Here is a 23947-nt window from a genome sequence, read left to right on the forward strand (position 1 = left end):
GCACTTCGCTGGCTTCGCCGTCGTGGAGTTATGGCCGTAATGGCTCGTGTAGGCTTTTCCTGGCTCCTCTAGGGTTCTGTGTTATCGTTCTTACACGTACTCACTGAGGTGTAAGTTACGGGGTATCTATTACCGTTTTTGGCCACGTGTTATTCCTCTTTTTTCTTTGGAAACTCGAGGTAGAAATTTTCGCAGAACATGCTTGAGAAACGGGACAATACGCGATGTGAACCTGACCTTGGTATTTTAAGTGGAAAGTATATACGCTGGAGCCGACGAAAGCAACAGGCGAGCAACGTAGAGTACATAGCGGGTTGATGCATATGATATGTAAAAAAAATGCGTATGCAAGCGGGGAAGGAACGCATGACGGAGTCGCGCGGACATTAAACAAGGCTGTCGCTGCTGTTTACAAGGTAAATGTATCGCGGAATTTATGATAGAGACATTCTTGTACGCTCCTCATGCCTAACTGTACCGCGCACGCGACGTGCTGCGAATGAGATAAACAAAAATAAAATTATGCGCTGGTCCCGCGATGTGCAGCAGTGTGCGAAGAGTGACATGATTGATGGCTTCGCGCAGCGTAGGCGACGCATGTGCGAGCTCACTGACGCTACTCACGGAGTCGTTACCTAACTCACGCGCTTTTCAGCAAGGCGCCTAATTCCGGCTGGATTATCTCACTCGGCTGCACTTTCTGCACTTGAACGCAGTGAGAGACTCGTGCTTAGCAGTCGCGTAGCAATTTGCTCGGCTCCGTCTGGGGTGTATAAATCGTAGTCGCTTCGATTGCTGCTGGAGTAGGATAAAACACGTCTTCATGGGGTAAGTAGCTCGTCGCTTGGTTCCGTCTCCCGCCGGGGACACCGGAATTTGCAAGGGCACTGCACCGAGACGGAATGTGACGTCGTTATTTCTCGCCGGCGCGGCACCCGGTCCTTGCTTGTGAGTTTAGTTTAAGCCAGACTGGATGCAATTCCGGTTTATCTGTCTGGAAACAGTACGATAAACGATCTCTGGACAACTACAAGACTGCTTGTCGGTTTGGGGAGTTCATTCGCATTTCACTTTGGCAACGGCAGACCATTTAGCCTCAAATTAGCCACTGTTTGCTGCGGGTTTGGCGATGTTTTGTGAACAAACTAGTGACCCAGTAGCAGAGTCGTTTCGCCTTGGTCCAAACAATTGCTGTTTTAGAGCGTGCGAAGGCCTTTGCGGCGTTTTGAGACGCGCAGTGCCTGTACAGCAATATCAGACCCGTCTACAATTCATGTGAGTGCGAGCTGACTGTTACCGCTGATATGAAAAATGTCGCTTTCACGGCTGAGCATCGAAGCCGCGCTCCAAAGCTCGACCATAACTTTTGTTCACGGAAGTAAACGCCTGTGGCCCTTATATACAATTCTAATATATTTTTTTATGTATATGTAAACATGCTGCAGGCCAGAGGCCCAAACAAAAGGGGCACTAAATGCTAACTTCATCGCAGGTAGAATGCAGTACACAATGCAAGCGGCAAAAGTGGAAACAACCAAAGAAAGTGCAGAAACGCTGGTCGCAAGACACAACTAAACATTAGCTTTTAATAAATCAAGGGAGTTAATGAATTGCTCTGGTGTATCGTTAAAATCGTTTATGGTGCGGGGAAAAAAGAAAATTTAAACAGATTGGTAGAAGCGAACAATGGTGTTAAAGACAGGCGTGGGACGAGTACGGTGAGTTGCAACGGGCTTCAGGACGGAACTCGAGTCTAAAGCAAGTTTCCGGTGATATACCAAATGCAGCAACTTAAGGCGGACAAACGTTCTCCTTCACTCCAGTGTTTTAATACCATCGTTTCGCATCAGTTCAGAAACGGATCCAATCTGTGGAACGATATTCCGAATAATCAAACCGAACAGTTTTTCTTTGTATCTTTTGTAGCAAGTTTATAGTCCTTGCTGTGTAGGCGTCCCAAGCAGTGCAAGCATATTCCACTTTAGGTCTAATTAACGTAGTGCATGAAGGTAACTTAACTTCAGGTGTGGCATCGTGGAGCTTATGCCGAAGCAAGCAATTTACGAAAGGCAGCGTAAATGTTAGCAATGGGGGAATTCCAGCTTCGGTTATTAGTTGAAGTAATGCCCAAACATTTGTATTCCAGCAATTCTATTGCGGGATTTCCTGTGATAGAGTACAAAAATGGTTGTGTATGTCGTTCTTTTTTTTTTTTTGTTAATGCGAATAGAGACGTTTTTTCCGGGTTTAACACGGTTCCCCATTCATGCAAGGCTTCAGGAGAGGATGTCAGCCAGTGCGAAGTTAAGAGTTTCCTGGTCGTTAATGTTCTGTTTCGAGGTCGAGGAGGCACGAAAATACTTCACCGTACGTTGCACGCATATTTTGTCAACTATACAGACGAGCTGTTCCTAGATATATCTTTGAGTTCCTATGATGCCAAGAAAGCTGCCCCAAGCCTATGCCGACATACCTAGAAGGGAAGCACACGTAGGGGGGATTTGCGAGGAATGTGCTAAGTGTTGTTAGATAGATGTGCAGTTTCACCTGGTGTTTGGAAAGTAAACTGGGCGGGGCCAGTGAATTTCTACGAAGACGTATAATATCTGCTGCGCCGGTCGGTCTATTTGATTGGTTGCGTATACGTTTTCCATGTCTTGCTGGTTTTCTCAGTCCGAATGCTCGTTGTTGCATTCCGAGCAGTTCGCATACTTTTTAAGGAAACATGAACGGCCTTTTGTACCTTTGAACTACAACAACGTTTATTGAGAACACGACATGTGCCTGTTCAAGAAAGCTCTAGACTGTCCGACTTTTCCATCGGGACATGTCATCACACAGCGCGATATTCATTTGAGATTGTTCCTGCGCTTTAAATGTCACATTGTTTGGATCCACTTGTGGCTATGTTTAGACTGAAGCCGTTTCCTGTGTATGTTTAGCGCACCCTGGCAAAAATAACTACTCCAGCACTGAAAGTTTGCTTCCCGGGAGCAAATTCTTGTCACTGGTAATGGTCCTTCATCCGCTTGAAAATCGCTGTGCTGTGTATACCCCCTGGCGCTGCTCCAGACGGAGCACGAATGCTCTCCACCGCATTCCACAATCAGTGACGACATATTGCCGCGAAGATATCTTGTTTGTGTTTTGCTGCTAGCGCCTTGCCGTGCCCGGAAACCCTATCCTGTTCGAGGAGAGTGCCCGTTTGCTCTTTTTGTTGTTTGCCGCGCCGCGCAATCTTATTTGATGGAGAGAGGGTTACACACTGTCGCCACTAGGCTAGACTGTTCTTCAATGTTATCGATGTAATGCTGCGGTTCCGGGGCCGATAGCGCTCAGAGATAAATGCTTGCAGGGCAAACGCCCGCGGCATTCGTCTCGGCGGAGTTCGTCTGTGTACGTCACTCTGTTGACTGCTTCTTCGACGAGTGTGCATTTTTAAAGTTCTTTGCGGAGCACAGGTTGTCTGCAATAAACTTTATTACTTCAGACGCTCTGCGTCGTCCTTGGCTACGTGACAATATGATTGATTTTGGCGGCTGTTTACACTTGTTGCAGGGGCTGAGCCGTTCTGCTTGCTGTGTAACTATGTCTGTTTTATTGTTTCAAGCAACAATTCAAAACAAACACCTGTGCAGAATCACAGCAACGTAAGGGGCGCGATGACAGCTCTTCTGATTGCCTTGGCAGCCTATGCGGACATTCTTTATCGTTGAGTTAATTCAGAAATAACGATACACACATTTGCAACAATTTCAAAAACTAAAATTAGAACTATTTTGTTATCCGTAGAAAAAAGGAATATACGCAGCAATACAGACAATTACAACGATAGCATGACATAAACGCATAGCCCAACGGGCAGGACGAAGTAAAAAAATGAAGGTGAACAACCCCAACCCGCTCCATACAAAGGTTTGAAATGAAAAGATGTAGTAGGAGCGGTCATGCTCCCCATGGAACGTTTTGACGAATAAGAAGGCACGGAAGTAAAACAGCCCGCCAATGTCTATATGTAACGGGATTGGCTCGTGTCACACCATTCTCACCAATGTCAGTTGTAGATTAACGATAAATTTGTGTGTGTGCGTATGTTCGTGCGTCCATGTGGATACGCGTATCCGTACATTATATGTTCTTATCAATTTCTTTCAAATCCGTATTAACAGTGGGAATGTGTTGGTAAACACATCCAGATATGGTTAACTGCGGCGTCTGAGCTTAGAAGCAGACGCAAGGCGGAGAACTGGAACTTTTTCAGAAGCTTTTCAATGCTTCTCTAATGATAACAGGATCGCTCTCTTTTGTCATTTTTCTACAGTAGCGTATGCAGTACGAGAGAAAATCCAGGAAGGTTTTTTTTTGTGCTGCAAGAACAGCTGATTAAGGCACTTCCGACACTGTTAGGTCGCTGTTAGGGCATATTACGTCGACGAATTGATCATAAAATCAGCCAGGGCAGAAACGGGAATCAGGACTGGACGCTCGCTGACATGACGGGGCTTAACCGCTACTCTACGCCGAGGAGGCACAAAGAAGATCAAAAGGAGCACCCACCCTTCGTGGCTCTCTAGCGCGGTCTCAGACGCCTTCAGTGTAGCCTTCAGGGTCTCCTGTTGCTTCTTGGTGAGGCGGGAGTCTTACGCTCCGTAGGTGATCCTAGCATCGATCGGCCTCCGGGTTAGCATGTTCAAGGAACCGGTGTCTGCAATGCACTCTTTGGGGCTGAACTACCGTACGAAGGGCACAGTTTGTTTTATATAAAATATAAACTTTGATAGTGCTCAGCCATATGTCAGGTGGCCCATGACCTAAAACCAGGCCTTCGTACTATGTTTGTATAGGGATAGTGGTGCCCTGAACCGGATCGCTTAAAGGGTTATACTGCGGGCATTGCGAAATACCTCGTCCTGTGTGTTTTTTTTTTTTTTCAAGGAATTGGGTAAGGCCCTGATAAAATAGAAATTGCAGTACAACCTCGAGAGTTTCTTAGTGGTGTACCTTTGTGGACCTGTTTGACCGCCTGTTATTTAGACGAGGACGTCATCCGCGTTATTGCCTAATATATGCCCGGGATATGGTCTCAGTTCTTCGAGTGCGTTGAGCGATCTTGGCCATAAGCCACTATGTCACCGGACCATCATAACCTCATATACAGTCCCTACCGGATAAAATGGACATTTTAAATGTACTTTTCATTGCCACTACAGAACAGTGCTCAGGACAGCCCAAAAAAGGGGCAACGCACATGGCGCTGTGTGTTGCCTCTTAATTTGTCCCGTCCTAAGAGCTGTTTTGTTTTGGTGGAATGGACCCACAAGCCCAAAGACTTACGTTACATTTTGTTTTTTACTTACAAAGAGAAACGATGAAATGTGGGCATGTACCAGCGGGTTTTATATTCGTGTGAATAAGAGTAAAGCACGCAGGTATTTTTTCTACTTCTTTCTTTTGCCCCCAGAAATAGAAAAAATGTATCAGCTGCTTCCATACCAAACAGAGAGCCAAGCAGGCTGAAATGCCGCATTAGTCCATTTTCTCCGGTGATTTATGGAAATGGCCTTTCATCGACGGATGAACGTCATGGCACGCGGCCCCGTTTGCCCAGGTGCTTTTGCGAGCAAGCAAGGCCGCAGCTGTTTCGACGCCATCGAAGTGAGAGTGATCGCGGCTTCATATGAACGGCTTGAAGCAATGATGGCTTCCGCTTTACTTGTTTGTTTTCCTAGTTTTACTTCTCGCTTTTATCCTTTCCTCTCTTTTTGCCGCGTCATGGGAATGTCGTGAGTTTGTTTTCATATGGCGGGCACTGTGTTGGGAAAACTCAATCCAGTACGCTGTTGAACTGTGTACAATTGGCCTAAGGAGGAACACTGCATCAACGTTTCTTTGAACGAAGAGTAACGTCGATGTAACCGAAAGGTGAAGCCCCTGTTATTTACGCTATTTGGTCTTGTGCACGTTAATGAGGGGTGGTTAGGGCTTCAATTATTGTTCCGTTTTTTTTTTTTTTGGGGGGGGGGGGGGGCTGTATTGCCAAGCACTTTTTTTACTTCGACTGACGGAGCAGCACGGTGACGCTCATTTCGGCGTGCTACCACGCGAAAAGGAACAAGAATCCTAATAAAAGGTGGGCCGAACGAATAGCAAGTAACAAGAAAGTGGCCGAGGATTACGATACTCCCTAATGCAGAATTTGAGTGCAGCTGCTTAGCTTTATCGACTGTGCAAAATATGTTGAGGCAAATAATTTCAGACAGACATATATGTATGGTTAAAGACCGCTTTCATTCTTCGCATATTACTTTTCTTTCAAGAGACCCTTCTTTCGCAGCCCTTTATTTTCGTGAAGGCGGCCTTGCGCCAGAGGAATGCCCGGATATATGTTACACTTGCTGCGCCAATGCCTGGTTTTAAAACGCGAGGTTTACGCAAGCATTCTGCGTGGGGCGACAGATTTGGGAGGCATTACAAGAGAGAGGAACGGGATGTTCTCGCACATCATCACCAGCCTATCTGCGCCCACTGCAGGGCAAAGGCCTCTCCCATTATTCTCCAATTGCCTCGGTCCTGTGCGAACTGTGACCAATTTATCCCCGCAAACTTCTTGATCTCATCTGCCCATCAAACTTCCTGCCGCCCCCTGCAACGCTTGCCTTCTCTAGGGATCCACTCTGTTACCCTTAATGACCAGCGGTTATCTTGCCTTCGCATTACATGCCCTGCCCACGTCCATTTCTTCTTCTTCATTTCTACTAATATGTATTTAACACCAGTTTGCTCCCTGACCCACTCCGCTCTCTTCTTGTCCCTTAATGTTACACCTATCATTTTACGCTCCATCGCCCGCTGAGTCGTTCTCAATTTAAGTTGAACCCTCTTAGTGAGCCTCCAAGTTTCTGCCCCGTAGGTGAGTACCGCACATAAGTTGCACAAGTGGTTCTCGCACATAAGTTGCACAAAATGTCTGGTTGTATTAATATCTACATTACAGTCTCCCACTAAGAATATCGTGGGTCGATGGACAGTTAATGCGAGGCGCAGGAAGTGCACTGCGTCTTCGGTGAGCGCGGTAGGCTAGAAGTGGGCGGCCACTACCAGCAAGCCGTTGTCGAACTTTGCGGCATACAGGTTGCCAACTTTATCAGACGTGCCAGAAATTTCGATGGCCATTGCTGATAGACCCATAGGCAAGTAGATAGCCCCTCCCGCCGTTCTTTTGCGGTCTCTGTGAGCGTATAACTGCTGCTTCAGCAGCATTCCCCTCTGGATTCTGGCGTCGGCGGCGCTGAGCCTCTGCTCGGGCGACTCGTTTAGCTCCAGCGGCAGACGCAAGATTTCCTTCACCTCACGAAGTGATCGCGTCACCGTCGAATTCACGACGTTACGCGCTTCTGGCGTTGTCTCGCAAAGCTTCGCTGCCCCTGAGAATTTCCCACGCGGCCTCAGCACACCTCTCTCCTCCTCATACTTTCGCTATACTTTCCTTCTCCGCTTCCCTGCTCGCTCTATCTCGTCTGTCTTCGGTGTCCTCTTCCTTCTCTCGCTTACTACGAGGCTGACGGCGGCGCGAAATCACAGGAGCGGGCGCTTAAGAGCTGCGCTGTAACACTAACCAAACCGGTAACGGTAGTAATTTGCGTCTAAATGCAGAGACCTTTATGGTGTGCTATTCATGACGTGGCTAGTATTGTGAATATGTAAAAAGACAACAACATGGCCCACCGTAGCCGCTGTTACTGAGTTTGTCCCCACGCCGCACAACAAACACGTATGCTGCAACGGCTTCAACAATGCAGTGGGTAGGGCCTGTTGAAAGTACGCAAAAAGACGCCGAACGGGACTATACTGACTAACTGGTAAGTGGATTGGGTGGTAATGCCCTGCCATTGTCAGCGGTGATGTTGAGGCATTGCGTTAGGGGTTGTCGAAAAATAATTCACCCATGATCTCCGCCATGTGATCTGCTATTAGGTCCTCGTTTTTGCCTTCTTTTCTCGCGCCTTGCGTCTACAATGCTTCAATACCAACTAGCCTAACTCGCTGTGTAGATGAACAATTGTACCAGAAGATCACAGAATATGGGAAACCCTGCCACGGGGCACCGAAATAAAATATATGCCGTTTTCGGCCGCCGTGTTGTTGCAAATATACATTCATAGTTGTAAGCATGCTGCCGAAATTATCTGCGCACACTGCGTGCACATACCGGCCTACAGGCGCATGCCGTGTACACGTGGTCTGTGCTTTCGAACTGACGGCAGATGTACCTTTCCCGTCTTCGTACGATCGTTCGGATAAAACTCTGACCACCGCCGACTTCAGTGATCTGTTCAGTGAAGAACTGTTGAGGCTCGAAGAGCTCAAGGGGTCCTGAACTGAGGCCTCCTCCCTAATACGTTTCGCCACAAGCATGTTGACTCTCTCTCTCTCTCTCTCTCTCTCTCTCTCTCTCTCTCTCTCTCTCTCTCTCTCTCTCTCTCTCTCTCTCTCTCTCTGTCATTACCTCCGCTGTAATGACCCGGCTTGAGGCGCTGCAAACGCGGTGGCTTCGAAATCGTTTCTTCTTGGTTTAGCTTATTAGTTGTTTGTACGATGCGAAACTAGAACCGATGAAAGCTAAAGGGGCCCTGTAGTATGGGAACAAACAATTTGCTCTCCTATGAAGGGTGGCCTAACGAACCACGAGACAGAGTGGGAACGACATAGGCGCTCACAGCCTGCCTTGCCTTACAGCCTGCATGAGCCTATTCCCACTCGCCCATTTTGCTACCCTACTGAAAGTCCGTACTATCCAGATATTACAGTGCCGTGGGTACATATATATCACTCGGTGCCTAATTCAGAAAATGCCAAAGGTGTGAAGGTACGCACCACGGGTTGCGGCCTGAAGAATCGTAAATGGGGAGAAAGGATTACTGGAAGCTGCTTAAACAATTTGGTAGAACAAGCAGTAAGACCGGTATACACCTAAGAGTTTATAAAATAAACGTATATGGTAACTTCTTCGCGCACCTAAATTTTTTTTCAATCTTATGGGTTTTATCTGCTGACCTTAAGTAAGATTTCCCACTTAAACTGGCTCTAAAATTGATTTCAGTTTCGATTTTAGTCAAAAGCTTTGCATTGTCACGGAAGTACAGTCGGAAGATATCTGCGGGTGAACGCGAGCGCTACAGCCAATTTGTTTCTTCGGCGTCTAGTTATGGTCGACTAGCGGTAGTGCCCGGCAATGACAGCGTGAGCCAATGTAAAAAGTGGTATAACATATCTTGGTATATTTGTTCTTTGTCATAATTAGTTCACTACGGCACTGCACCCAAACTGAAATTCCCGCCTGCCGTCCATACATGGGCGCCTAACGATGGCATGTGGTAGCAGAAAATGACTCGAACTCGTGTATTATTGGGAGTTGCCCTATTGGAGTTGCCCTAATTATTCGGAGTTGCCCTAATGGGCAACTCCGAAATAAATTTTGCGACGTTTGTGTGCTCAAAGGACTGCATTCACACCCAATGGAATTTTTCTCACTAGGTGTCGTGTTTTATAACATAGCACAGTTTTATAACTAATAACGTTATGTCCTGCGGGAGCCGGGGGGTTGAAGAAAGCGCCCTGCGCTGTTCCTACAGATAGCCCGTGAGGTATGGGAAAGCGGCTAAGTTGTATTGAACAAACCTGCACTGCACTTAGGCTACTCCCCTTGCAGTAGTGTTTTACGTCGTGCACTCAATGGTTTCGCGGCTCGGTGGCGATTTTGAAAGACGGCAGTGTTTGTCGATGTTCACAAACGCCAGAACAAAGGGGTAATTTTGATTAAAATACAGGTGCGATTGGAATTTGTTCTACATCAAACGAACAAAAAGACGAATTGTAAAGATGTAGCATTCAAGAGGCGCGCACTGTGCCAAGTGATAGCCCGCGAGCATTGAGACCGTGGGAAAATAGGCTTCCTTAATTGAGTTACCGGGGCAACAGACTGATTACCGAGCGACGGGACTAGGAAAAGGGGGAGACCATTAACTCGATGAAAAGACGAATTAGGCAAGTTCGGAAGCAAATAATAGACTCGGGCAGCGCAGGACAGACGCGGGTGGAAGTCAATGTGATAGGCCTTCGTCCTGCAGTGGACCTAAATAGGTTGCTGTTGTTATTAGATGCGAAGCATCTCATGTTCCGGGCTGTGTCCCTCCCTCCCTTGACTTTGTGGTTGTCCGCCGTCCGCACACCCACTGCGCATGCCTGGCCGGGCACCGCTGATGATGATTGTGGCAGGATGCCCCCAGGGATTGACCAACCGATAATGCGAAGCAGCTTAGGGTTAGAGACGCGACGGTAGCTGCTGCATACTCCGCTGGGGGCGCCACTGTCGCTCCGCGGTATAAATGACGCGCGCGCGCGCGCTCCGCTCCCCTCATTCTCCTCCCGCAACGCCGCGATTGAACTGAAAACTAATGGGAACTTGAGTCGACCTCATGGCTGCTTCGCATACTACTCAGGGTTCCCCTATGGGAAGATGGGGAAATTTCTTGTGATGATTATGATTATGATGATGATGATGATGATGATTACGACGACGCCGACGACGACGATGAATAGGTTTGTAGTCCAGAAATTCCAGGTGAGTAAGTCAACAGTTGGACGGGTCGTTGGTATCACATCTTAGCCATTTTCACTTCGTGATGGGGAAATTTTATACATACCGCTCACCCTTCTACATGTTTGTTAGGGTAAAATACTGGAATTGGTTTTAGGGCATCTGTGTGGTTAACATATGTAAGCAAAAACCAATTGGATATATTGACGGGCCGAACGCTTATTGAGAAATTCCCCGAAAGATGTTTTTCACCCCAAATCCCAAACAGTCCTATGAGAGGTTGATTAGACAATACCCCGTAGCGCAGTTCTTAGAAATTCAAATGGGTGACCTAAAACAGCAAAAACCAGTTTGATGTATGAACGGGCCTGCGAAATATCGAGGAGTTCAGGAAAAAAATATATCAGCCGTTTCTCTATTTTGTTCAGGAGTGTACATTAATGGACAAATTAAACGCCAACATGAAAATATGAACCACAACACACAAATAGTGCAGTTTAATTCTTTCCCTGCAAGCCATAATGGCGCGGGGCTTAGTTACAAAAGAAAGTTGGGAAATGTGGCTCTCCAAATATACCAATTGCGCGCCATTAATGGACCTCAACGGACAGTTTTTTCAATTTTACGTGTTCTGGTCGATATTTTCGTGTTCGCATTCCATTGGTCCTTGACTGCTGCACTGTTTCTGTATGGAAAGAAAATTCGGATGCTGTCCATTTTTGGCGTCCTTTATTTTAGTTTCCTCATCATACGCTGACGCGCAAGAAATAACTAAACTGGGTGGAATGTCTACGAAGACAGCCGAGTGTGCGCACGACGAATGCTAAAGGTCAAACGACTGGCGCGTGGCGCTGAAGGCTCTGTAAAGGTTGAGCGCGCGCGGGATATAAAGCGTGTTGAGCGAGGTTGGCAGAATTTCTTACATATTTACTTGCAGGAAAAATGGCGACTACGAAAAGGCGAACTTGGCAAGTTTCTCGTTTGTTTTGTACCTGGCTTGTAAAGTTTTTCTTTTCTGGTGTAAAACTCTGATGAGGGCGCCGAACCGAATTCTTACTCGGGAGATGCGATGTGTAAAGACCTAAACTTCAGGCACTAAATTAAATGTTTTACGTGCTCATAATAGGCACACGATGCCGTAATTCAGGCTTATATAGGCGCCAAATAACGTCGTTCAGGCGTTTATAGGTTCAATCGACGTTTACTTCCGCAGCGTATTTCACGACAGTTTTTCGACTTGCAACGAACACAGCGAAAAAATCGTGGCCTGTTGGAAAGTGCATTTATTTACGTTGTGAAAATAAGGTAGAAAAGTGTCGCCATTTGAACAGATTTACGTGGAATGTATGGAATGGGACACTGTAAGAAAGCCTCACAAGCAATGACAAACTATCACAATCTCAATGTTTTCCATCCTTCTGTTGTACCACCTTGCAGCCAATATTTGTCTGCATGCGGAAAGGAAACCTCAACGTCTACTGCAGTTGGCGGAGTGTGCTTGTAATTCGCAACGCTTGATTATATAATTGCATCCGCAATTTCAGAGTCTTTACCGCAGGGACCCTTTGACAGTTCTTTTAGGACCCAAAATCCCGAAATAATTGTCGCAGATTTCAGCTTCTAAACAGCTCTGTTATCATCCGGTCCTTCGGAGACCGGGGCGATGCTTTGACCTGCAAAGTAAGCACAACATTCTCAGTCGAAGCAGCGCCCGAGTTTCAAGCTGTCAAGCACTTTCTGCTAAGAAGGCGAAACAAGCATACGAATATTCCAAGTCGCGTTCAAGTGTAGCGTGGTGTAGATTAGTCCGCGCCGCGACGCTCTCCTCGGCTGGAAAGCTATCAATAACAGCGAAGCGCCTATTGCACAGTCGACTTCCCCAGGGGGTAGCACCCGTTTCTGGGGGATGAAGCACACTCGTTAACTGCTCGTTGAAGACACGACCGTACCTGCAAGACCACTTTCTTGGTTGCACCTATTTGTTTTTGAACTAAAAAAAAAAGCTTTCTCAGCTCTGCCCACCCAGGACGAATAGCACGAATAGTACAGGGAAATGTAATAATTTGGTGTACGCGAAAAAATGAGGAGTCATTTTGCCCTCTACAATTCGATGGCTTGCGGAGCTGTGGAGAATAATACCACTCAGTAACTATACGTAGATACAGATTACCAATGTCGAACAGCACACAAGATTCTTTGCAACAAGCCATAAGAAATAAGTTGCAAACGTCCTTGAAAGTTGACCGGCACGACAACTGACGGCCTTCGCAACCAGGCTACTTGCGAGGAGCCGAGATGCTCGTTCTGTAACCTCTGTGGCCCGCTCCTCCTTCGTGTACACGTCCTGCGTCTTGCCGGTCGGCAGTGTCCCCGGGCACGTTGACTGGTTGTGCACGTGTTCTTGGTGTCGCCTTGAAACCTTCATATGTGGTTCGCGTGGTCTTCTCCCGTGAGGCGCCCTTAACGTTTACCGCCACGTTCGTGGCTGTGGCGGGTTCATTGTCCTTGTTTTTTAAAGACGATAGTGTTTAAAAAACACTATCGTCGATAGGCCTATCACCACGCTCGCAAGGAAGGCGGGGCTGTGAGAGTGATATCCGATAAATGCTTTGGTTAACTAAGGAGTAAATCAAAAGTCACACATTACGTCCCGACGGCGAAAAAAAAAAGAGATAATAAAATTTCACGAAGATCCCCACACGATCTTGAAGGATGCGAAACTAATGCGTTGCTACGGGTATCAGCCAACAGGTCTTCGATAAATGTTTTCTCTTACTTTCCGCACTTTGGCTGGCTTCCTCCTTTTCTCTGCACACGGGCGACTCGAAAAACACCGCTCAAAGTGAGGTTAACCCTTTCGCTAGATGAACTTAGAGAAGTGCAGCAACCCTGTGCATATAAGCTGCCTCCTGTGTATGGAGCACCCGAACTCCGGCGCCGAGACTCCGCAAATCGATTGATTGATTGATTGTACCGTTTAACGTGCCGACGCAACGAAGGCGATGAGGCGCGCTGTAGTTAAGGGCTCCGGATTAATTTTGACCACCTCGGGATCTGTAACGTACGCCCGAATCTCGTACAAACGAGCGTTTTTGCTTTTCGCCTCCATCATAAAAGCGGCCGCCGCGGCCGGGAAATAGGCTCCGCAGAGATGTAGTACTTCAACGGTCGAGTACACAAATAGTCTCAGCGCTTGTTTTTTTTTTCTGGTTAATTCGAATATACCATAAGAGGTTTTGTTTTCTGCTCGGCATCCTGCTTGCCAACTACGAAACGAGAAAATGGTCGTCCGTTCGCATCTTCTGTGTTCACTGAAGTCCATATGTGTCATTAACGGATTTCTGATTTTTTTGGTAATGCCCCCCGTAAATTAGTCGCAGGTATTCGAAAAGTTAACTCTTGGGGTATATTTGGCTTTAGGAACTTTGCACAACACGTACTTAGCACAACCTGAGCTTGGCAAAACAAAAAAGGTCATTTTTAGGCGCCAGGAAGCCAGTATACTATTTCGAATAAGGGGGATCAGTTTGGGATCCTAAAGAATAAAATCTAATACACTGGCTTGGACTGGTTCAAAATAACTTTGTTTTATATTATCTAACTACAACGGGACTGCTAACATAACTGCCGTGAAATCTAGCCTACACTTACCTTGCTTGGCAACTCCTAGAAAAATCTTTCGTCTTTGTCTCTTTCACAAGGTTTTCCTACACAGCGAGCTACGCAGGAACTCATTCTGCCTCTACGGCACTACGGCACATATGCACTCTCATAAACCATGCTTGTTTACCGCCCTGCAGAACTCACGCCTTTTCGCAGTCATTCATTCCACGTTCATCTCAATAATGGAACCGCCTAGCGTCACTGACGGCAACCATTCCGGACCACCAACTTTTAACAGCGGAGATGTTCAAGTTTTCTTCTGTGCGCGCGCGGATCGTTAAGAGAAAACTATCACCATCGGAGAAGTGGAGAGGGGTAAACGCTAGGCCAAGAAGTGTCAGGGAAAGTGGCGAGGAGGGAATGAGACGACGAGCAGGTGTGGGGAGTGCGCGCCAAAAGGAAAAAACAGTTGTTATACAGGTCCCCGGAATCGAACTCGGACCTCTACGCCTTGAAACGGCAGCCTAGCCACTTGGCCGCCACAAGGCCCGAAGGGTACGGGGTTAACAGCGCTACGGAACAATAACATGTGCAGCCAAATTCCAAAGAAAAGAACGCTTCCCGCGGTCACACTCGAAGCTGGGTCCCTTCCGTTATGAAACCGGCGTCTCTCCGACTGCGCTATCATCGTATTCGGGGCGCTCAGCATTCTATGGGGTTCGTACCGCGGGCGTTGGCTTTGGACTTTGGCTTAGTTGAACTCGTCTTTGGCTTCGGCTTTTAGCAGTTTGCATTTTGGACTTTGATTTAACTCAGTTTGCATGAAGAAAGCTCCGCTTTTTAACCAGGTTTCTCTTGGGAAAGGGGCAGACCTAAGAAGAGTCAAGTTATAGCTCGGGAAGATCACCAGCCCCGCTGTTTCCTTAGTCTTCGCATCTCAGTTGCGAAGGTGCCGGAATCTTTCTTAACCACAATAGCTAACATTGTATACTGAGGAGCATTTTGACTACATTGCTTTTTTTCATATTGTTGTTTTCTCTGTATTTCGTCTCCCTGCACTGTTTTGTAAAATTTTTAACCGGTCCACTCTCCTCTCTGCTACCTTTGGCCCTGAGGAAAACTAAATAAATCAATAAACAGACATCGGCGCAAAACTCAAAATATGCACTTATAGGCACAATCAATGTATGGCTAACTCGTTCTCTGTCCCATAACCTTTGTTTATATATTAAATCGGCTTGATACAGTTTGCCTGATGTTCCGGTCTCTAGCGGTGACACTGACGGTAGCTGTAAGATCTTAAAGCTGAACACTCGACCACGTGATGGATTCAGGTTCGCAAAGTCAGTATACCTGATGCAGTCGACGATAAAAAACATGTTTTTTGACGTTCCTTGCTCGTTGAAGTGCGGCAGACATGCCGAACCTTTTGAATTCCTCCGTATTAGCATTCGTGGAGGCCAGGTGTTCTTACATTACCAGGTTGATATTCTGCAGAACGCTTCCGTTTTGTTGTCAATCGCTCGATCTGCACGCACCCTTTCGTACGTATCCAATGCAACGCAAGTTCAGCGGAACCGTACACGTACTATTCTCCGCCAAAATGCGCCTTCACCTTGCCTCATTTCCTACGTATTGGCAGCAGTTCCTCTCTTTCATAGGTTGACAGATGTGTCCGCGTTATTGGCAACCCGCGCCGATGAATAACGCAATAGTGCCGCCGCTGTGACAGCCATTTGATGCATTTGAGAAATGATTCTTCGCTATGGGCGCTAACCGCTGCTGTACCACCGACCGCTGTTAAAGAACCGCGACTCGGTATCCTCACAAAGCTGCTACAGCCCTGTACCGCCCGTATATCACTGTGCGAAAAAACTCGTTCGCATGAGGTCCTTTCTGAAATGGTATTGAACTCCACAACTGGGTAATCATGAGGCCGGCTCTTACAGGCCTGCGCATACGCAGAGGCTAGTAGGATTCTTGAAAACGCGTTTTTCGCTTACTACCTTCGCCATCCAGCGTCGTGCGACGTATATTTCCTTGCAGTGGAAAGCGTACCTTGTATTCACTGGCGACGCACGCATGAAGGCAGCCATGTGTATGTGCCGTCGCTGTTTAGGTCGGGCTCCGCGGGATGGCGATACCTGTCCGTGCTAAGCTCATGGTCTGTGTTTGACGTTCCAAACTCTACCTCACCGAACGCAAAGTAAGCCTCGAGTCCAATGTGAGTGCGATTAATAACATCTCTGTTGACATCACCGTTGAGAACCGAGTTGAAACGGAGCAGACTACGCACGCCGGTGTTTTTTTTTTTTCTTCGGCGTGCGGGCGCAGTGGCCCAAGCCGCGCTATGTCCGTGGTGCATCGGCCATGTCCGTGGCCGTTTCCAATTTTGCAAAGTGAAGAGACTGACAGTTAAACTTTTCACTGAATACCACCTATATGTACGGATAGAGATGAGGGTCTCGGCTTGTAGACCTTTGAATGGGGGTGCCTCCAGAAACATCTTCGCCGTTTGCTTTCACGGGGACGACGTCATCCGGATGTCACGCAAGAGCTGGAAGTATGTATAGGAATGCATGTGCCACAGGCAGTGTTGTACGCGTACCCGTGGGGTGAGAAAACGTGTCTGAACGGGCAATCGTCCAACTTGGCTACATCGCGTGTAACCCACTCAGTACCCTGCCACATGTATATTCTGCACTCACCCATGTAAGGTATTCACTGGCGAGGAACGCATGCAGGCAACCATGTGAGTGCGCCGTCACTGGTTACGTCGGGCTCCACGCGATGGCGGTACTTGCCCGTGCTAAGCACATTATGTGTGTTAAACGTTCCAAACTCTGCACCACCGAACGCAAAGTAATAATGCCTCGACTCCAATGTGAGTGCGATTAATAACACCTCTGTTGACACCACCGTTGAGAATCGGGTTGAAATGGAGCAGACGACGCACACCGGTTTTTTTTTTTTCTGCGGCGGGCGGGTGCAATCGTACAAGCCGCGACATGTCTGTGGCGCATCGGCCATGTCTTTGGCCGTTTCCAGTGTTGCCAAGCGAAGAATTTTTTGTTAACCCAGCCCTCCCACTTTTATCCACTCCTCCTCCTCTCTCTGAGCTGTGGCAGAACTTATCAACCGGCACCGATGTTGATGCCCACAAACACATGGTATCCGGGGTGAGACCGCTAGTACGGTGGTCACATGGTCTCCTGGAATGAGGGACCGCTTCAGCTCGGATTGAATATTTTCTACGTCAACGACATACTACGTGATAAAGATAGTTACGCCGGTGCATTGAAACGCTGCCAGACTGGACCGCAAGCCTACTGAACATCGAAAGCGCGTAAATGAGCTGACGCATTTACCAAACCTCAAAACTGCCGATTCCCGACGTTCCCGATGAACACCTCTAAATCATTGGTGTGCGTCGTCTGTAAGGCTTTGCATCTAGCTGCCACATATTTCACCGCTGTCGTGGTGGCTTCACGCAATACAAAGGCGTTTGAGATGAAACGGAGCCGGGTAGGAAACTTCTTTTCTCGTTTCGTCGCCTAGTACCTTCCTCTTTTAAAAGCCACAAATGAGAACCGCCGCCGGCTGGGCGTGTGTGTTCCAGCAGCGGTTGCGCCGCGCGCACCACAGGCAGACAAGAAAGAAGCCGCGTGAATATAACTTAAAGTGTAGCGCACAACAGATGGAGACGCCCATTTCGTACACCGATTGTAGGTCCTTTTTGGCCGCCTTGGCTTTCGTGGCAGGGATCCTAGCCTTTGGTTTGGCCGGCTGACTTTTTCCGCGTCTTTGCTAGGAAAGCCGGCCCCTCATTTGTTTACCTTTCTTTACGCCGCGGCCGTAAATTTTTCTCTTCTAGACGTCGTATCCTTGCAGCCAAAACAAACTCCCCAAAAACTAAACTGGCCTTTCATGGGCTAGCCAACTATTTCTTACGCGCCGTTTAGTTTGCGCAGTAGTGTGTGGCAGCTTCAAACAGAGTATGCTTCCAGAATAACCGTACGTGTATAAAAAGTGTTGCTCTTATATTTCTCGCGTGGCAAACCCAATTCGTTCGCTCAGCGGCATGGCATAGTTGAGGCTGTTGCTATGGCTACGCCGCGTTCGTCTTCAATGGTCACACCTGTAGCTCCTAAGACAAGCTGTAAAATTGTCAAAACTGGAATAGGGCTCATTTTTGACGTACACTGTTGATGTAACCTTTTCCTCCCACAAAAGGCTCCTGCTGTCTCCCATGTATGGTCATCACATTCGGCGTGCATCTAGCAATTAGTACCAGTTGTCTTACAGCGCATACGAGTTCAGGGCATCTGGCGGATTCGCGGCGGACGTGCTAATTTCCGGAAGCTTCAGTTCAGCGAGATACTCCTCATCATATATGCGAGGTAGTGAAATGCGCAAACATTCCATGGTGGCTTTCGCAGGGACAGGGCTGGGCTGGACTGAAAAACGTTAATTATCATTCTATTTGGCGGGGTATGTATGGTGGTGCTGCGCCGGGGACGTCTGCAGTGATGTGTCAGCTCCCGGCAAGGTCAGCAGGGACTAGTTGAAATCGAATGCCACATACAGCCAGCCACGTGCCTAGGAATACCGGACCGAGCACCAGTCTCACGAGTCGTTCCACAGTGGGTACGGAATCCTGGGTGACTGAGGCGTCATAGCGTCAGGACCAGGGAGGAGTAGTTGACCATCTTGCGCGGGGCGCCCAGTCGAAAATGACGACAGGAAAAATATCTGTAGTTTTGTCGCATTTTCGGTTGTCGTATTCTTGTCTTGTCGGGATTCTGATGTTCTGTCGTGTGTCGTATTCCTGTTGTCATTTTGGTGTTCCGTCGTGCCGAATTCATGTCTTGTTGTGATCCTGATCTTCCATCAGCAGTTGCACATGGTTTGAATGTTATTGCGCATTGTTAAGAGTAGTGTAAATGGCAGTTCTGTTGTGACTATACCGGAATGTTTGTCGTTGAGAAAATTGACTTTGTCGTTACGACCGAAAAAAAATGTATCGTAACAACAGACGGCTTTGTCGTAACAACAGGTCTTCTGTTGTCACATGAAAGTTTTTTTTGTCGTACGACAGGAATTCTCGTAAGGTTTTTGCGATATTCCTGCTGTGCTTTCAGACTGGGCGTTCATTTCGACACGCACGTGGATGCGAGAACTCGACCCCAATATAAGTGGGCTGATCCCAACGATTCATAGATTTACGTTGGACGCCTAGGGCCACTAAGCGACGCCAAACTGAGTACGTACAAGCAGATAATTGGTTGCTATATCGCTACGTCACGTTCCTTTAACGTTCAGATTGACTTCCCAGGAGTCGCGGCGCTTCTCTTATTCTGCTCTACAAGAAAAATGGAAAGGGCCGCCATGAAGGGAAACGAAAAGAAGTTTCCTACCTGGCTGTTTTTCTTCTCAAACATTTCTCTTGTAGTAAGACCTGCCCCCACGATGGCGGAAATATACCGAACAGATGCATGGGCCTACGAGGGACGCATAGTAATGATTTATACCTGCCCGCCATTCCGGAACCTAACGAATGGGAGTTTTAAGATGGGTACGCCAACTTATTCACGCGTCCCCGATGTTGAATAGAACCGCGTTAGAGTATGACAGCCGTGTCATGCGCGTCGGAACCATCTTTAAGACGTGCAAGTATGTGAAATTACTGGCTACACAGCTGTTCGTACAGATAATCTGCTTCTAGCGTTTACGTGACAGCCAAATGACGTTTTATGTGCACAAGCAAACCGCGAGGGTGTTCCCGGGGGTGTAAGACACTCCAATTGCGTGGAACTCAAGACCCTCATCTCTGTCGATGCATATGTTCGCACCTTCAAGGAATTATTAGACACTACACGACGTGGTGAATGAAGTAAGTGAAACACATTTTATACCATCATACTAATGGCTGCATCTGTACAAGCCTGTAGGTACGCACCTTTTTATTCCTCAGTTTTAGTGTTCAATGGCACTAGGAAACGAACTGAAAGCACCAAGCTTGTCACACCGGATTTACGGCTTGTTCAGAGCCGTTCATCTTATGTGACGACAGTAAGTCATGGTCTTTTATGAACGTCCGTTCCACAGGAGTTGCAAGAGCAAGCGCTCAAGAATGGTTTCTTACAACCATCAATCCAATGTCCACACCAAAGAATAACCTAATGGTTATTCACAGGCACGGGTAGCTGAAAATCAGAAGGGTGATCATTAGAATTCGTGCTAAATTGTGGCGTCAGTGACGAATTTTGTTCGCGCTGACCGTTTTTCGCGGAATGACCAGACAGACTCTGATTAAAGGTGTAAACGAGTCACTCAATTTTTTTGGCAAGCGTTGTTGCCTTTACTCGTCCGTTTCGGATACACGTCTTCTCCGCATAGCATCGACATTCTTTCCTCGACGATGTTGTACGGATCATTCGTACCATTCGTAGAAGGCGTGGAGTCTATTGTTACTTCTAATGGCCCAGCACACAGAACACAAACGCATCCGCGACAGAGACTAGTGGAAAGCGCGTTCGTGTCAGGACTTGTCCGCGAATGATGAGCATATCCTGACGGCCGAGCTTGCACAGGGCCAGCTCTGTGCAGCGCCGAATTGCCTCGTGCGGCCTCGCACCTACAGCTGCCCTCCTGCCGTGACGTCACGCGCCGCCGTGTGTCTTCATGGCTTCAGCTCCGTGTCGGACTTTTCTCCTCTCTACCGCTGCTTTGATTGATTGATTGCTAGTGGTATCCCCTTTGAAACGGGGTGATGACGTGTTATCTTACAAATAAAAAGTAATATATCTATGTTTTATACTCTTCGTTTAATACTACCGCTGCTGTGAGGGCAAGCACAAAATTTGTTGCAGGTCATAGCTGTCCTAGGCATCATTCCCCTCTCTGCTTTTCGTCCACCAGTACCCCAATCTTGTTTTAGTTGTCTCTAGTCTTGAAGTAAACTCCCTTTGCTCTACCCTGAAATCCTAGGGCTTCTGGAAGCCCAATATTTCCCTTTTGAACATTTGGATGGACATACTCGCATTCTAACACTATGTGCCGCATAGTTTCCGTTTCTTTTCCGAAGACCACCCATGCCGTATCATTTTCTGTATACTTCCCCACAAACCTCTTAGCTCTCAAGCAACCTGCTCTAGCCTCAAAAAGCAATGAACTGCCCTTGGAATCATCGTAGAAATCTTCTTTTTCTGATGTCCAATTACTCTGCTCTGTTCATCTCTAACGGTGTTTTAGCTTCCATTTTTTTCTCTCCATTTGCTCGTTTCTCTATGCCATGCTTCTTTTCTGGTTACCTTGGCTGTCTTTGATTCTCCACTGTTCTTTCCCTATTTCATCGTTAGCCTTCTAGTTTTACTTAACCACTGCGTGTCCACCAGTACCCCCCCCCCCCCTTCCCTTTCTTTTAATCACACCTACCCGCAGGTGGACACCGGCGGTTTTTATGTGACATGAAGCTTCTAGTGCTGCGCACATGCAGGTTAAGGACATCACTCTACTGAATGAGCACTGCGCATGTAGCGTAATGCTGATATCTGACAGTTTTCGTCTCGTGGCGAGCACTTTTAGCAGTTGTAACAAGACCCTTGTCTTGAGCGGCTGGTTTGGTCTTGCAAGATCTCTCTGTCTCTCCCTTCTGTGTACCCAAGGTCTTGTAGGAAACTGTTACAGTGCCCATGTTGCACCCGCTTCTAGTCCCTTTTGACGCTTGCGCACAGTGGATACTCTTTCCGGACTATGGTTTCCCACTAATCTCTACAACCGCGTTAACTATCCGCGTATAGCGGAGCTAAACCCAGACCTTCTTCTGCAAAAGTACCGTGTCAGCGAGTGTATTCGCTTAGGCCTGGGCCATCTCCTTCGCCATCTCCCACAGCTCGAAAGCATATGTCGATGATTCTGTATTAACCGCTTTTGGAGCTGCGCACAAAAGCTGATTGTTTTAGGGCGGAGCACTTTAAGGGCCCGTCTTGTAGTAGCTCGTCCGTGGTCACGTTATCTAGCCACCGTAGTCACGGCGACACGCAGCCGAACAGAGGTTTCGAAAAGATAACCGCTTCCTCTGGTCGGGATCGAAGCTGGGTCCCTCGCGTTACGAAGCCTGTGTCAATCCCATTGCGCCATAGAGGCATATGCCACTGGTTTGCAAACTGTTGGGGGTGATCTTTGCGCTCCACCGTTGCCGCGGAGACTGCCGTTGCTACGCCGCAAATAAGTACACAATGATATAAAATAAGGAAAACCATGAATTAACGCATTAGTTACCCTAAATCAATAAAAACTCAATCCAGTGTCTCTTCATAGGCATTTTCAGGGACTGCGGCCACCTTCATTGACTACTTTCGGTATCAAAGAGAGAGAGAGAGAAAACTTTAATGAATACTGAAGAGGTTAGCCCCACAAACGGTGGGGCTTGCTTCTTAAGATGGGGGTGAACATAGAGAGGTGAAAAAAAAAAAGAAGAGGGGAAGAAGTGCGCACCAACAATGAATAAGAGGGAGAACAAAATAAAATCAGTTCGGAACGTAGAAAAAGGGCAGGCTGATACTGAATGTAGTCAAGAGAGGGCTCACTGCTTCGCACTTCGACAGCTTTTAGGGTTGATTTTAACTTCTTTTTTTTTTGCTGCTTATATCATCTGTGTGCGACCGCCTGTTCCATTCCATTTGGACTCCGGAATTCTAAGGCTTATTTTTCAAAGGCTAATGGTTTATGTTTGCACCAGTGACCAAAAACATGTGTGTACACGGTAAAGAACCCGGCCGAATGAACCATGCGTCCCCACTGAAGTTGCGGATTTGGTTGCTTCTATTTACTTGGCAGAATGGCGCAGCAGAAGTAGGAACGGGAATTTGGATGGTTTAAATTAGAAGTGTTCTGGTGCGCATACCGGAATGGTTAGGCAGTGCACTGGTCGGCGTATCGGATCTCAGAACGGAAGAAAGACGGTCAGAATCGTGTGTGGGATTTAGGCTACAAAAGAAATAACGCCCTTTAGAGGATGGACTGGAAACACGAAATAGCCAACATGAGTCGAACCGCCTACTTTTCTCAAACTGAAGGTTTTTGCAGAGGCAGTTAAAGGCCACAGGAACTCGGTGAAGGTATATAAGGCGCTAAGCTCAATGTTTCCTTCAACTGGAGTTTCCCGCAAAAGCAATGCTGTGGCCACTTCTGCGGAGCCCCCGGCACGCATTTTCATAAGGTAGGGGGCTGCGCCCACGTACCACTACATTCGCGAAATCCCTCGCTTTCTTCATACGATCTTTGGGAGAGAGCTCTGACTAGCTCCGGCTTTAATGATCAGCGCCTGCGTATGTTGAGGGCTGTTGATGCTGGAAAAGCTCGAGTCTTGGAACTGCGCTATCTCTCTCTCTCTCTCTCTCTCTCTCTCTCTCTCTCTCTCTCTCTCTCTCTCTCTCTCTCTCTCTCTCTCTCTCTCTCTCTCTCTCTCTCTCTCTTTCTCTCTCTCTCTCTCTCCTTCGGCGAGGCGTTTCAGTACAGTTTTTAAAGCGAAGCTTTCCAAGCCTCAGTGAAGGCGCTGGATATCGCGCCAGCACGCACAGCAGGAAAGCCAACTTTACATAGTGGTTTTCACAAAACGATGACGATGGTAAGCGATGGCACATCGAGCGCCACAAGAAAAAAAAAAGGACGCCCTGCCGCCTCGCGAAAGTGGATGTCCAGAGCACCTGTTCTAAGCCACTACGCATGCTAATGGGAGAGGCT

General features: G+C 47.5%; 1 protein-coding gene across 4 annotated transcripts in view; it reads left to right on the plus strand.

Moving 5' to 3' along the window:
* LOC144174986 (solute carrier family 45 member 3-like) overlaps positions 1-23947 on the plus strand; it is a 149918-nt gene that overhangs the window by 87238 nt on the left and 38733 nt on the right. The window contains exon 1 of one of the 4 annotated variants that reach the window (XM_077703992.1): positions 687-828. The exons of the other annotated variants lie outside the window; for them this stretch is intronic. Within the exon in view, the coding sequence (XP_077560118.1) occupies positions 824-828 (5 nt within the window). The 5' untranslated portion in view covers positions 687-823. Of the gene's footprint in view, positions 1-686; positions 829-23947 lie in introns of those variants that run through there. 4 annotated transcript variants of the gene reach the window in all.

Source organism: Haemaphysalis longicornis, unplaced genomic scaffold (assembly GCF_048455015.1).
Source record: "Haemaphysalis longicornis isolate Haplotype H1 unplaced genomic scaffold, Haemaphysalis longicornis Haplotype H1 scaffold_3, whole genome shotgun sequence".
Classification (NCBI taxonomy): Eukaryota; Metazoa; Arthropoda; class Arachnida; order Ixodida; family Ixodidae; genus Haemaphysalis; species Haemaphysalis longicornis.